This window comes from Magnolia sinica, chromosome 17, assembly GCF_029962835.1.
Source record: "Magnolia sinica isolate HGM2019 chromosome 17, MsV1, whole genome shotgun sequence".
Classification (NCBI taxonomy): Eukaryota; Viridiplantae; Streptophyta; class Magnoliopsida; order Magnoliales; family Magnoliaceae; genus Magnolia; species Magnolia sinica.
The window spans coordinates 64788342-64804281 of record NC_080589.1 but is presented as its reverse complement, the minus strand read 5'-3'; the positions used below and the strand labels follow the sequence as shown (position 1 = coordinate 64804281).

Genomic DNA, 15940 nt, shown 5'->3' with positions numbered 1-15940 from the left:
ATAGCCTCCGAGAAATTTTCAATGGTAGAGGTTCGATCACACTATTTACTATGGTGTGGTCCACTTGAGCTTTCTATGTGCTTTCTTTTTGTTCTCAATACCTGAACTTATCTTTTAACATGGATGAACGGAGTGGATAAAGTAAATAAGTAACGGTGGACCCCACAGAGTTTACTCAGTACGCTAATGGTACTGAGTTACTAAGTACGCAATCCGCTTCTAGCTAGCTTGTGTGGTACACGAAAATGAATTGGCTACTCCCCCTGCCACGAGCCCTGTGGCTACTGGTCGGTACTCTGTGGGCCCCACCATGATGAATGTGTTTCATCCATTCCATTCATTCATTTTTAAATATCATTTTAGTGCTTGATCCCAAAATTGAGAGACATAAATCTCAGGTGGACCACACCACATGAAAACAATAGTTATTGGGTATCCACCATTAAAATCCTCCTAAGGCCTACTATACTGTTTATTTGACATCCAATCTGTTGATTAGGTCATACAGGCTCAGATAAAGGGAAAAAACAAAAATCAGCTTGATCCAAAACTTTTATGGCCCCCAAAATGTTTTGAATGGTCAATACTCATTCAAAACTGTTTCCTCTAATGTGGTCCACTTGAGATTGAGATATACCTCAGCTTTGGTCTCAAGCCTTAAAATGATCTTTAAAAATATATGGACGGCATGGATGAAATAAATACATCATGATGGGGCCCACAGAGCACCTGAGCTCGCCAAATGGATGGACGGTTTGGATATAAAACATACTTGCAACTCTCTCTTTCCCTCTTTCTCTCTTTCATACACAAGATCCTTTCTCAATATATCTCTCTCCAGCAGAGATATCCAAGCTCCAAAACCTTCTTCTTGCCTTCTTCTTCTTCAACAGAAATAGAGAGACATACAGAGAGAGAATCACAGATATAGAGAGATAGAGAGAGATAGAGATTACATTGGGCGGGATTTTTTGGCGCCGAACCTAAAGTCTAGGCGGTAAAAGTTAAAAAATACACACACACACACACACACACACACACACACACACACTAATATATATGGTCCGAATCGGGTCGGTCCGAATCGGATCGGGTCGATTTGGAATAGGGCTTACCCGGATTCGACCCGAAAATAATTCGGATCTGGATTACGCTACCTAATCCTGACCGATCCTGATCATCGGTTCTGTTCGAATCGGGTCGAATTGGGTCTGATCGGGCCGGATCCACCGGTTCGGGTATGAAATGCCCAGCTCTACTCTTAACTAAAAAAAACTTAAAAGAAAAGTATATGCTAAGACCGCAGCCACATCATACTACAGGTCTATTGAGACCAAAAAGCCCCTTATTTGAGTAGCCGACCTTGCCACTGGTGGGCACAAATTAGACAGTTAAAAATGAAAATATCCAAGGGTCCTTTTTCCACAAAAAAGTGTGCACGAAATCAGAGGTTAAGATTGTACCACCAATCTGACTTTGAGATCATGACTCACCGATTGTCGGTCCCATAATCTAACCGGTTTAGTGTTTGTTGATTTACGCCTTATATACAATTTCTGAATGCCCGAGTATGAAGCATCATACGCAGCCAGAGTATAAAAAACTCCATACACTAAGTTACATTGCTCCTGGTTACATCGTTTCACTTGGACAGTCCAATCAACTGATCTGAACTGTCCATTTAAGTTCAGAACAATTTTCATGGCTACCGCTAAAAAATCACAGCGATCAGATGATGTAATCCATACTTAGTTTGGCCTTATTTTCTGTGGCCATCGTTTTTCCAAGTCATGGATGGAATAGTTACAATTGCATAACAAAAATTAATTTTTAAAACATAAAAAATCCAAGATCATCCCTGACAAATTTATGGATCAGATTGTTGGTTAGACCTATTTTTATGCAAGTGATCACGACCGTCCATATGTGAGGCCATTGATCAAATAATTAATATTTATCAAATCAATTTGATATTTTCATGCTAGCCCATGGAATTTTCGTTGGACATAATGAACGGTCTAGATCAATGGATTACTTTTGAAATGTGCCAAGTCAAATAGGAGCATTGCAAGTTATGGTACTCTGAGAGAGCACCGGAGCATTCCTCTATACCTTGTTCTCCCTCCAAAACTAACTGCTTTGAACAGAGAGAGAGAGAGAGAGAGAGAGAGGATGGCAGAAAGAGAGCAAGAAGAGGAGCGAGAAGAAACCCACGAGCAAGAAGAGCAGAGAGAAGAAACCTGCGAGCAAGAAGAGCATCCATTGGAGGAAAGAACCCTCCATCTCCTGCATGATTCGAAGATCGATCAAGGTCTTTCTTCTCTTTGAAAATCCACAATCTCACTATCTTTCTATACTTTGATGGGCTTTCTTTTATTTTGCTTCTCTCTCTCTCTCTCCTCTCTCTATCATTCTAGAGTTTTCGGAAGCAAAGCAGAGGAAGAAGGGAGGGAAGAAGCACAAGGTGAGATGGATGAAGCGGCCGATGGCAATTCCGGAAGTAATCCTCGAGTTCCGAAATGAAGATTTGAGAGAAAATGCACTTCGATGCCTCAGCAATTTCCTACTCGAGGTCGATTTCTTCTTCTTTTTTTATCCCTTTTTTTCTTCGGCGATTCTTGGTTTTTTCGGTTTTTATTGATTTCGGTATTTTTGGATTGGGTTCTTTTATGCAGCGTTTGGACGCATATATTGGGATATTTCATGTTTCGGATTCCATATTCCCATTTTTTGGGAGTGTTTGGCAATCCCCAAATCGTGTATTTATCACGTCGATTCTGAAAGTTATCATGGATGTTTGTGTGTGTGTGTGTGAATTCTAACGATTTGGGCCCGATTCTGTTTCTTGGGTTTTAGATATTTCCTTGATTTGGGTATCTTTGGATTTGGGTTCTATTGATTGGGTTGTTTTTATTTGAGTTTTTATGATCTAGGTTTGGTTGATTTTCAACAGTGGCATTTGATTGTTGCCTGTGAGGTGATGCTTTCACTAGCAAGAAGTGTTTAGATTGAGTTTTATGAGCTTTCTTGGATTGAGTCTTTGACATTGTGTTTGCACATATCCTCCATTGAGATATTTTGTGAATTATATTCCATATGCCCATGTTTCCGGGTTATTGGGGAGTTTTTGGTGGTCGTCTCTAAATCTGGGCGTTTGCACACACATTCTGGAAGATGATTGTGATGTTTGTGTGTGTGTGTGTGTGTGTGTGTGTGTGTGTGTGTGTGTGAGTTCTAATTATCTGGCATGATCCCTTTTCTTGGGTTTTCCTCATTTTTTGATGTCTTCTTGATTTGGGGTTTTTTGATTTTTTTTTTTTTTTTTTTTTGATTTTTTTTTTTTTGTAAATCTGGGTTTTACTGATTTTCAATGATTGGCAGTTAAGTGTAGCCTAGTGCAGTGAGATCTCCCTAACATGACTGTTTGGGTGTTTGGGGCGTGTTTGGTGGAATGGGATTTTACCGATGTCGTAAATATTATGCATTCTGGTTTGACTACAAACACATTCGACTGTGGTATTGGATCCAATTTTCCACCAAACAAAACCTAAATGGATGAGGTTTTCTAGGAGTTTAGAGGTTGTCTAATTTGGGTTTCTCTGTTTTCAAATTTAGTTATCTGGTCTAGAATGATCTTATTTCTTCTTCTAATGGATGTGGTTTTAGGGTTTTCTAGGTTTTTAGATATTTACTTGATTTGAGTCTGTTTTTTTTTTTGGATGATTTCATTCTTCCTGAATCAGAAATCTTGGGCTCTATTGATTTGGGGGTATTTTTCCTGGTTCCTATTTTCTTCATTTGAATGATTGGGGTTTTACTATTTCCTTTTTCAATATTTGCAGTTGGATTTCGTGACTTGAGTTTTTATTATTTAGTTTCTGCTGTTGATTTGGGTGTACCTGATTTGAGTTTTATTGTCACGCTATGTAATGATTTGGGTTATGCTGATTTGATTTTCAGTCCTTTTTTATTATAATGATTTGGGCTTTTTAAGATGTTGGTTTTGCTGAATTGATTGTGGTGATGTTTTTTATGAGGAAATATGCAGAGCTTCATTTCGTTGTTCATCAATTTACAGGTGTGGTCAGCCTTTTGCTAATACAAACCATCCATATGGTGGGCCACATTACAAATGTGCCATGCCCCGAAATCTCCTCTCGGATAATCAAAACGTGATATTGGTGAAACTTTCCCATTAGTATGACTCAATGGCTGTATCTTTTCTCAACCACTCATTTGCAAGCCCCATGTCTAGGGGGGTTGATTTTGGGCAGGCCCATCCTATGATAAAGATCACCATATGAATGATTTAGGTCACCTGATAGAAAAAAGATGTCATTTGGGTTTTTAGTGAATAGGATTTTAGCGATCGGGGTTCTCTCAATTTGGGTTTTTCTTGGTGGCAGAGAAGGGAAGAAGATCCAGACAACTACTGCAGGGCTGGATTCTTGTTGTTCAATTCCTGTGTTACAATGACCATCTTGATGCAGGTTCTGTGTATCTTTTGCTTGTCATTTTCATTCTGTATTTGTGTGCAGCATGAATTTTTCTTAAGCAAAGGTCTTTGGTATCTCGGAACAGGAGGTGGTAGAATTCTATAGAAAGATGGTAGATGGGACTCTTAACATAAGAGCTTCCAAACGTGTTGCCAATGTTCTCACCCTTTTCCAGGTAGAACTCCTTCGATTTTTATTTATTTATTTATTTTTTTAAATTTGTTCAACTGCCTGTTCTTGGTCTTCATCTTGGTCTTCGGTGATCTAGTAGTTTCTATGTGGCAGAGTATTGCTGCTAATGGTGAAACCAGGCAGAAATTCGTCAACTGTAAGATGTCATGCCCATTTTTTATTTTTCTTTTTTGAAGTAAATCACGTCATTGAGTTTTTTAAGAAACAAAGTGTAAGTTAGGAAGGAGTTCATAGAAGAGCCAAAATCAAGATAAACTAGGAAAATAAGTCAAATTAGAGGTATCATAACTGCAATTTGGACCCTCAACATGAATGCTAAGGAAGGTAACTACAATCTGGTTATTTCCACTTCATGGGACTGTGTAATTGCAGTTCAATTTGATAGTACATCCAAACATACACGAAAAAGTTAATATTGTCATGATATAGGTCTTTTTTTTAAATTTTTTTAAATTTTTTTTAAATTTTTTTTTTTTTTTAAAATTTCCGGCAGTTTCTTATATCTCTCAATATCTGTGACTTGTGCAAAGAAATCTAGCTTTTATAGCTTTATTGGCTACGAATTTTGGATAGTAGGTGTTCACTCATTTTTTCTGGAGGAATTCCTTGGATGGCTATAATCTGAGCTGCATTATAGCTGTCGAAGTGGCATTTTGGTGCTTTGTGCAAGGGGTACTTTCTTTGGCTAAACCATATGCAGCCTCTTCAAGTAGGTCATGAGGTTTTGCAGCACGATTCGTGGAGCAGTTCCATTGGTTCAACTCCCAAGTTGCTTTCCAGCTGCTCCTCTGAAATGCTCCATAATTGTATTTCTGCCCAAAGCACTCCATTATTCAGACTTTCATGTCCCCCCCAAAACATGATTTTGCTGGACACTTAAAAGTCTTAGCCAGGGCAGCCAATTTTTACATCCATACGAGTAAAATAGAATAATTTTTACATCCATATGAATAAAATCATTTTACTCAATTTTGTATTTCGTCAAAACCTGTATTCCAAATTCTCAAATGCAGCTTCTGTGGCAACCTAATTTCGTGCTTTTCCCCCCTGTATTTCAGCTTGTGTTCCAAACTTCTTAATACCATTGATACTGTTCCAAAGCCCAGAAGAGATATATGAGGATGTCCGAGCAATATCCCTCTCAGTCATTGGAATCTTATGCCAGGTAGTTCATCTTTTTCAAGCATTTGATCACTCATAGAATATAGCTGTCTCTTGAAATCAAAGCTAATAATCTGCCATTAAAGGCTAGAGAACCCGAAGTCATTCAGTGGGCCATTGAGAGTGATATGGTAGAAGTCTGTCGAACTAGTATAGAGATTGGGAATGAACTTTCCAAAGTGGTAAGGTATCTACCCTTGGTACTGTAGTTTTTTCCTTCTTTCATTTCTGCTTTTCTTGTTGCAACTTCTCATTCAAGTCTACAATTCTTCTGTTTGGCGTCATATCTGCAATTGTCGTCTTTCCCTTGTATGTTTCTCCCTGGGTTGTTTAAATGTATGGTCCCCAATGCAGATGGAGCATTGCTCTGAAATCACTCCAGTCGGATAATACTAACTATCGAATCAATGACTGTTAAATGGACTGTTTAAAGAATAAGACGATCAGTGGTCCACATTTAATGGGCGAGATTAGATGATTAAGATCATAGTTCAAAAACTCGCTGACTTGACTTGAAACTCAGCCCTGTCAACTCAACTCAGCAAGATTCCAAGCCAAGTCTCTTGGAAACTCGGTTCTGGGTCTTACTTGAATCTGATTTGTGAAAATCTGTCAAGTTGACTCAGTGAGTCACAGAGTTATTATTTAAAGTAAATGAAGCGACAATCTTAACAAAGAGCCAACCAACAATTTCTTGATATCTATTGCCATGGATAGTACGTATTAATTGTAATTATTAAATATCGAGTCCAACGTGGCTGAACCCAGAAAGATCCTCCTCCCTTTTACAACCCTCCCTTGAAATTGGGCAAACCCATAGCTCATTCAATAATCTGACTTTTGATCTTCTGGAAAACCAACTCCACCAATTCCGACAGATTGTTGAAAACTCTGTTGCTATCTTCTCTCCACATTTACCAAAACCATGGCTGCAAGCGAAAGGTGCCATAGGATGGACTTCTTTTTGCTTTGGACAACTCCATTCCAAGCACAAAGGAAGGTGCCAGTCATGCCCAGAGGAACACAATTATACCCAATCCAATTATCACAGATCCTTAACTGCCCAATTATTATACGGTTGAAATTCAGTGGGGATATCAGATGTTAAGGATCGTCCATATCAAGCTATGCTTTGCCACAAAGGGGACCACGACTGGGACAGCATGAATTTGGGGCATCTAACACAACATTTAAAAAAAAAAAAAAATACTTGAGAGAGTCCTAGTAACATAGATTTCACTGATCTTCTTCATTTTCATGTTTTGATTTTTCTGTTGAAATATAACTAAGCGGGTTGTTCTACCACAGATTGCGATGCATATCCTTGAATCTATGCTACAAGATCGGTCAGGGATGTCGTACATTTGCAACCCTTTGTGCAGTCATCTGCTTAAAGGACTGATGGAGACATGGAAGCATCTGGTATGTCCACCTCCATGCTATGCATATCTAATCATGCAAAAGTGTGAATGTTTTTCATCAGTGTATTTAACTGCATTCATATGTATGTATATGAAGGTTTCCCTTCTGGCTGTGTACCAAGACTTCTCTCCTCGTCTCCTCTTCCATATTATCCGATGCTATGTCCTGCTTTGTAACCATTCCACGTAAGAATCTGCATCATGTAGAACTGAGAATATTGAATATGTTGATCTGAAGTCCCTCACCATGGATCCATAATAGATGGATTCTCCCTATCCATTTCCATCAGTGGCCTTAGAAATAGACGGTTAAGAAAACAATACAGTGATGATCTAATCTGGAGGATTGTTGGGCATCTGTCATTCCATGGTGGGAAACATCAGATCAACGGTCTGGGTCACAAAAACATGTGCCCCACTCGAACAGACACTGAATCACAATAATGTAATTTTACTGATCTGTTTGCTTCAGGGGATTAAATACTGTGATGGAAAGTCTCCCTGATCCTATTGAGAACGACACCTTCCAAGATATCACAGAGGTATTTTTTAATGGTTCCTCACACACATTGAGATGGGTATGTGATCAGCGATGTCATCAGGTGGAGCTGAAAATGCTCAACACAAAAAAAATCAGGCAGATTCAACTTGTCAGGCAGGCCACATTAAATGTTCATTATAGAATGCTGGCCATCTTTTCTATCCATCCGTTTTCTCATACAAGCATTGCCCAGCTGATGATGGACCACCATTATGCTGGCAAGGCCAAAACTATCCATGGTTTCAGTTTCCTGATATTATATCTTCTTCTTCTTCTTCTTCTTCCTCTTCTTTTTTTTTTTTTATATAAATTTTGTTCTTTCTTTTTGGTAAACTTGTAGGAGTTTCCAATAATCGGGAATTTGCGCCGTCAGCTTCTCCTAAACATTGGAGTCGAAATGGAGTTTCCAATCCCAAGCGAAACAGTTATCATCCACCCAATTAAAGAAAAAACCTCCACCAACCACAACCATTGGTTTTTTGACTCCTTTACCATGGACAAGATGCCGCTGATGGTGATTGATCTCGACCAAGACTTCAACTCACCAACATCTCTCGATCACTTCGCACCCCTCTTCTCAACTGGGAAAGGAACAACTGGTCTTCATTTGGTGAGCAGCAGTGAGTGGGAAGCAGAATCATGCACATTCAAAAGGAACTAGCAAGAGTTCCGAATTCATCCAAGAATTCATGTGATGGAATCATTTTGCTGTTTCCTACATCGACCACATTCCCATAATCAAACCACTTGTTTCTATCATACATATCGATTACATTCCTGTAATCAAATCACTTCTCTCTATTGTAGACTGCATTCCTGCAATCAAACAACTGCAATCAAATTGCTGAATTGAAATCACTTATCTGTATCTTACCTATCATTCGACCGCATTCCTGTAATCAATCGCATCTCTGTATCATGTGATTCTTATGATTCATACGTATGGACATTCGTTCAGAAATCAGTGCAATATGTATGTGGGCATTCTTTCTTCATTCATTCATTCAAATTTATTTTCATCTAATTGTTTTCTGAAAACTGTGTACTCGATTCTACCTTCAGCGCCGTACTCAAAGACTCGACCCGAATCAAATTGATATTTACCCAATTTACTTGCCTGCTCAGCCAAGTCAGAACTCGACTCAGGACTGAATAAGTTGCTCTGAGTCGCTGAGTGAAAAAGATGGCTAGTTGGATTCGGACTTGAGTTTGGGACCCAATGGTCATGGTTCCAAATATTGTCTGAAACTGAATTGACTCGGCTGAGTCGTCGTCCTGGCTTTGTGACGAAATCAGTCAGCCAGGCCCAAAGAAGTCGGCCTGGCCTGGTCCAATCTATTCGACAGTGGTGGGCTCCATTCCTTTGGCTTGGTGATGGTGAGTAAAAATGCCCACAATGGTGGGACTTGTGGAGGTGGGTCAGGTGGAAGGTCAACTAACCTCAATAGGAGTCACCTTGAAGCTCAACCCAACCCAACCCAACCTAACCTGAGACCCAACTTAAGCAACTCAACCCGTGTTGGGTTGAGTCGAGTAGAGGATTAGGTTAGATCAAGTAACAACTGCAAGTAATAAACTAATACATAGAATAAAACATTTAGCCATTAAATAAAATAATTAAAGTCATAATTACACGTACTAAAATGAAACTAGCAATGTAAAGCCAATAATTATCACTTACGAGCAAATAAAGTTGAAAAAAATTAGCGAAAACTGTCACTAATATTTAAAGAAACTATTTAAAAGACATTAGACCACTTAGCATATGAGCCTTGGGTCAAATTCCCATGCATGGACGATTTTGATCATGAACCATAAACATGGTATAGAGTCTCCGTCGAGGATGGTTCCAATCATGAACTCTAATTTTCTTTCAAGCCATAATTTCAAAAGCCATATGTATATTTGATGCATGTAATGTTAGGGTTCCAGAGCTCAACATGTCGAGTTGCGGATTTTCAGTCCAAGCCTAACTAAACCTCAACTCAACCTAAGTAAAGGTTTGGTTAGAGCAATCAGGTTTTGGTTGATCACCCAAGTTGAACAAGATTTTCTTAAAAGAAATTTCGTGTTGTTTGGCAAAGTTTTACTTAGACAAAGGTGACATATGTGTCGTTTAAGATGGATTGTGAGACGTGTCGCATTATTACACATGATATATTGGCACATGTGGGATGCTTAAAGATGAATGGTAGCATATGTGACATGTTGTCATATGTGGCGCATGTGGAGTACTTTAAAGATGGATATTAGCTCATGTGCCACAATAACCCGTGGTAAATTTGCACATGTAGGGTGCTTGAAGAAGAGGGGTGGCACATGCTGCACATTGTGGCACGTTATGGTTTATGGCATTTAGGCACACTTGATGATGAGTGGTTTTACTTGTCTCATATGTGGCACATTAGTAGGCGTATGATATTTTAAGGGCGTATTTAGGTACCAACTAATAAGTGACCTTCTAACTTTTAAATTATGTTAAGTCATTAAGTTATTTTTTTTCGCTTTAACAGGATAAACATCATTGTGAAAGTAACTTATGTGCTGAAAGCTACTTAATCTCGGTAAGTAATTTCTTTTAGCTTTTTAATTCTCTCTCTCTCTCTCTCTCTCTCTCTCTCTCTCTCTCTCTCCCCATATTAGAGGCCCCACATGATGGACTGATTTATCAAAGGTGAGGCCCACATGATGGATTGATTTATCGAAGGTGAGGCCCACACAATGGACAATCCACATCAAAGGTGGGCCCCACATGATAAATGACCCCACATTAAAATGGGCTCGCATAATGGATGGTCCACATCAAAGGTAAGCAGGTCAGAATGATGACCTATTTCAAAGATGGGCTTGAACGATGAACGGTCCCCATCAAAGGTGGCTCCACATGTTGGGTAGTGGACATTGGAGTTGGGCATCACATGACGGATGACTCACATTGAGATGGGCCCCACATGATGGATGGTCCACACCAAAGGTTGACCCTTAATGATGAATGGCCCACATCCTTTGTGAGCCCACATGATGGGCAACCCACATTGAAGGTGGGGCCCACATGATGGACGGTCCACATCAAAGGTCAGCCCTAATGATTAGTGGTCCACATTGAAGGCAGGCCCCACATGATGGACGGCTCACATGGTGGATGGTCCACATCAAATGTAGGCTCCATAAGATGGGCAGTGGATATTTATGGTAAGCCCAACATGATGGACAATAACATTGTTATTGATGGTGGGCCCCATGTGATGATGACCAACATCAAAGGTGGGCCCTACATAATGGATGAAGCACATTAAAGGTTGGCCCCTAATGATGAGTGGCCTTACATCCAAGGTGGGCCCTGCATGATGGATGGCCCCATATCAAAGGTGGGGTCCACACAATGAACGGTCCACGTCACAGGTTTTCCCCACATGATGGATGATGAATATGAGGGTGGGCCAAACAAACTTGAAGGATAAAAACTTACATCATGTTCCAAACAAAATATGCTTTTATATTTTTTAAAAGCAAGTATGTTGTTTGCCAAACATGTTTATGAAAAAGTAGAAACCCAATTCAGTTGGACACCACAAGTCTGCCTATCGACTCGCTCCCTAGTCAAGTGAGTCAAGACGATTCGAGTCTTGCTTGACTCAGGGCTGAGAGAGTCGCCACCAAGGTGTCGAACTCGAGTCCGAGTCGACACGGGACTCACCCGGCTCTTAAAGCTGTGGACCATATCCGTCGGCCCAACTGGGCTTGGCCTCATGCCATAGATCATGGGCCGGGTCTAGACATGAAGTGGGCCACCAGAAAATCCCAATTAAATGAACGGGTGACAACATCGCTATCCTGCACTAAAATCATATTCCAAAGCTAAGGGCTGTTTTCATAGTTCTTGACTAAAGTGTAGGTGTGGAAGTTAGTCCTCAAAAGGGAATGAATGGATGGAGATGGTGACGTGCGCCCATGGTTCCCTTTATCCCATGCCCCCTTTCACTAAAAGAAGCTTGTCGGAGAGGTTGTTGTGGGCGTATTATAGCCGCTCTTCTTTCCTTTCCCTTTATTATCCACGTGGCAACCGCAAGGAGATGGGCCTATTTATCTGGACGCGGATTTGCAGGAAGTTCCTGCGCAGGAAACCTAGGTGGGGCCCACCGTGATGTTTGTGAGAAATCCCCCCTGTCCATCCATTTTTTGAGATCATTTTAAGACGTGGAGAGAAAAATGATCCGGATCCAATACTCAAGTGGGCCGAAAAGGCGAGGATTGAACATCCACAGTTGAAATATTCGTGGGGCCATGGAAGTTTTGAATCTGGCTAATATTTGTGTTTTCAGTTCATCTTAGTAGGTATGACGTTATTAACGGCATTGATAGCATGTAAACATCACTGTCGACCCAGGAAGGTTTCAACGGTAGGAATTTCCCTACCCACCTTCTTCTTTAGTGCGGCCTACTTGAGTGTCTGATCCTTCTATTTTTTGTCTCAAGTACTGAAATGATCTCAAAAATTGGATATACCAGGTAGATTTCTAAAAAACATCACGGTGGGCCCCACCTAGGTTTCCATGGCAGGAACCCGCGTCCTATTTCTCTGGGCCCTTTCTCAGAGGACAGCAACGTTTCCCAACCCAAATGGAAACGGATTGGCTACTCCCCCTGACACCAGCCAATGGCTGATGGTCGGTGCTCTTTGGGCCCCACCATGATATATGTGTTTCATCCTTGCCGTCTATCTATTTTTATAGATCATTTTAAAATATGAGACAAAAAATGAGGTATATTCAAATATCAAATGGACGACATTATAGGAAACAGTGTTGAATGAGCGTTGACCATTAAAAACATTTTGGGGGCCATGATCAAGTTGATTTTTGTTTTTTTCCTTTATTTGGGCTTGTATGACCTAATCATCAGATTGGATGTCTAATAAAAAAGTACAGTGGGCTTTAGGCGGATTTTAATGGTGTATATCCAATCACCATTGTTTTCATGTGTTGTGGTCCAGCTCAAATTTATATCCCTCTAATTTTTTGGATCAAGTCATAAAATGTTCTGTAAAAATGGATGAACAAAATGGATGAAACATAGATATCATGATGGGGCCCACAAAGCATTGACCACCACCCACGGAGCTAGTGGCAGGGGGAGTAGCCAATCGGTATTGGAATGGATTGGCTACTCCCCCCTCCCCACTAGCCCCATGGCTGATAGTTAGTGCTCTGTGGGCCCTATCATGATATATGTGTTTCATCCATCCTGTTCATCCATTTTTAAAGATCATTTTAAGTCTTGATCCAAAAATTTAGAGGTATATAATTTCAAGTGGTACACACCACATGAAAACAATAGTGATTGGATATTCACCATTAAAATCCTCCTAAGGCCCATTTGATATACAATCTGTTGATTAGGTAATACAGGCCCAGATGAAGAGAAAAAACAAAAATCAGATTGATCCAAATATTTTTAATGGGCTACGCTCATGCAACACCGTTTCCTATAATGTGGTCCACTTGAGACAGGGATATACCTCATTTTTAGACTCATATTGTAAAATGATCTTTAAAAATAGATGGACAACATAGATGAAACATATACATCATGGTGGGGCCCACAGAGCACCGACCACCAGCTATTCGCTGGTGTCAGCCGAGTAGCCAATCCGTTCCCTAGTAAAGGCACTTTGTGTGAAACTTTTATCTACAGCGCCATATTTACAGCCCATGTGTCATTTCCGTCGAAATCTGTGACGTACAGAAGGTGGACCACATCATGAAGATCATTTGAGGTGAAAATCAAGCTGATTCATTCATCATATAGGCAACATATTCCAAATAAATGGACGAAAGATGATCTGTCTTATTGTACACGTGTGGCCCATCTAATCAATTGATTAACCTGACTTTCATGGAATAGAATATCCTTTTTTTTTTAGTTAGCTTGTTAGTACACCCATTGTCACTGTTAGTGTCAGATCACACTTCACTATTAGCAACCCCACTAGGGAATCGATGCCAAAGACGTCAGTGAGGTATCTTTCACTAAGTCTACCACTTGAGCCATGGATCTGGTGTGAATAGAATATCCTATTGTTGCACACCTTTTTCAATAGATCTGATTTCTTCCTTCATACATATTGGCTGGAAAGATAAGGCTGTCTATGAAAGTTCATATGCTCATCACAGCTCTTTAACTCTTTTTTTTTTTTTTGGTACCAGCTACATAGGAGGTTGCTGGTCCAGGATCATTACTTCAGGCTGCGATTTGTATCCAAACCGTATAACTTGTGGACCACCTCTTGGATGAGCTATGGACAAACAAAACGCGTCGGTTGGAGTTTGTGCTAAATGATCCATCATGCTTTTCTTTTGGACAATCAGGAAGAATTTTGGGAAGCGGTTTTTAAAAAGTGCAGATCTAATTGTTAGAAACTGAAAAATCTTGTAATTTTTTCTCATTGATCCATTAATGAAGTGATTAGGAAATTGGTTGGTCCGGATCGACAGATACAATTTCCAATCCTATGAGATGGATGTCAAAGCGGATCATGATCAATGGTTCACCGAAGGTAGTCAATGTGAATTTTGAGGTATGGTTCATCCAAGTAGTGATCCACAGAATCAATGGTTCCGATTGATGGAAATCCACCCATTGGATGACGCAGATGGTTTGTGTAGTAAGTTTCAACGTACTCCACGGGATCACTCTTCTCCGCTGATCCTGTTGGTGCATGTAAGGGCATGTTTGGACGCGTGGATTAGGTGGGAGTGAGTTGTATTAGGATGGATTGCATGGCTTCCCATATCATAAATGGGTTTGTCAGTGGATTACATGCAATCCCACTGGATTGCTATATCCATCGCCCATCTACTGCCGTGTTTGGACGGGCGGACGGGATGGGATTTCAAAAGCGTTCGCACTGGATCCTCCTGGGACGTGTAATGGGCCACCATCATGCACGGTTCGATGATCGGAACCGTCCAATGCGTCCAGGAGGTGGGGCCGACCATACCTATGGAGACCTTATCCTCCCACGCACAGGCAGACACGATTTCCACCATCAAACGCAAGACGGATGGTGGAGTAAAAGATTCTGTGGGCTACACTGAATTCAATCCAAAACCAAACATTTCTATCTAGTTTTTCGACGTGCATTCAGTGGACGGAGTGGATTTCCCTGAAGACATCAATCATGGGCCCCACCATCAGCACAGCGCAAGAAATTGCGCAACTTGCTACGTCCGTGAAAACCGATTTCGGTGGGCCATTATGCGATCTTGGTGGTGATTGGATCAGCAATCCAAACCGTCCATAATCTCCAAAAGGGGGTCACAACCCTTCCCATGAAGTCAGAATGGACGGTGTGGATACTCCCTTGGCTGCACAACGTGCATAAACAGAGTTGGTTCGTCTGGCTCCAAACTGACCTCCTCCAGTCGACGGGATTCGCAATCCACCGAATCCTCTCCCGAAGCCAGAATCCCACTCCCATCCATCGTTAATACCGCGCCGCCCAAACAGAACTGTAGGAGGATGGGGTGGGATTTCAAAACCCTATCCCACGTACTCTACTCTTCTTCCACTTAATCCGCGCATCCAAACATGCCCTAAATGAAAAGCCTCTGACTTGAGAAATGGGAACGCTACTTGCGCGAGTAGGATTGTACACTAGGCAGACTGGCACACGTGTAGGAGACCTGGACCATTCATCAAATGGGACCTACTCTGATCTGGCTTGGTGGTCTACTCACCGATCGAGCATTCCACACTGTACATAAATATGGACCATCAATCATTTCTTAGTTCTTTGTTTTGACACGTGTCATTGTCCAGATGAGAAAACTGGCCAGAGGCCCGTACATGATCAATATGGGTGACGCACCCTGATGAACGTCCCCAAACCTCTCACATGTGTGCTTGTGAGTAGATACTTGCACATGGCAGTTCTGTGAATGAGAGGGTGAATCAACGGCCATCAATGGCCATAGATTTGGGTTGCAGGGTCGAATTCCTTTTGGTAGTGAAGTCATCTTTCAGTCAATAGAAAGGTTTACGTCGGATTTCCTCTTTTGGGGCCAAACTGATAAGGTGCTTGCACTTTTCTACAGTGCTTTGGGTAGCATGGAAGGAAACATGCTTCA

General features: G+C 40.9%; 1 protein-coding gene across 1 annotated transcript; it reads left to right on the top strand.

The window, feature by feature from the left end:
• Positions 1-2147: 2147 nt before the first annotated feature.
• On the top strand, positions 2148-8800 carry LOC131231626 (uncharacterized). Its single transcript, XM_058227885.1, has 11 exons — positions 2148-2311; positions 2418-2572; positions 4407-4490; positions 4582-4671; positions 4782-4824; positions 5747-5853; positions 5936-6031; positions 7158-7271; positions 7368-7456; positions 7743-7812; positions 8152-8800. Exons 1-11 carry the CDS (start codon positions 2173-2175, stop codon positions 8470-8472), a joined length of 1308 nt encoding a protein of 435 aa, XP_058083868.1. The 5' UTR covers positions 2148-2172; the 3' UTR covers positions 8473-8800.
• Positions 8801-15940: the final 7140 nt, after the last annotated feature.

Bases quoted from the DNA above. Each gene is read 5' to 3' on its own strand.
- LOC131231626 (XM_058227885.1), top strand. From the start codon at position 2,173: ATGGCAGAAAGAGAGCAAGAAGAGGAGCGAGAAGAAACCCACGAGCAA. The intron at 5,854-5,935 runs GTAGTTCATCTT...CTGCCATTAAAG, and splicing joins TCATTGGAATCTTATGCCAG to GCTAGAGAACCCGAAGTCAT. The intron at 6,032-7,157 runs GTAAGGTATCTA...GTTCTACCACAG, and splicing joins GGAATGAACTTTCCAAAGTG to ATTGCGATGCATATCCTTGA.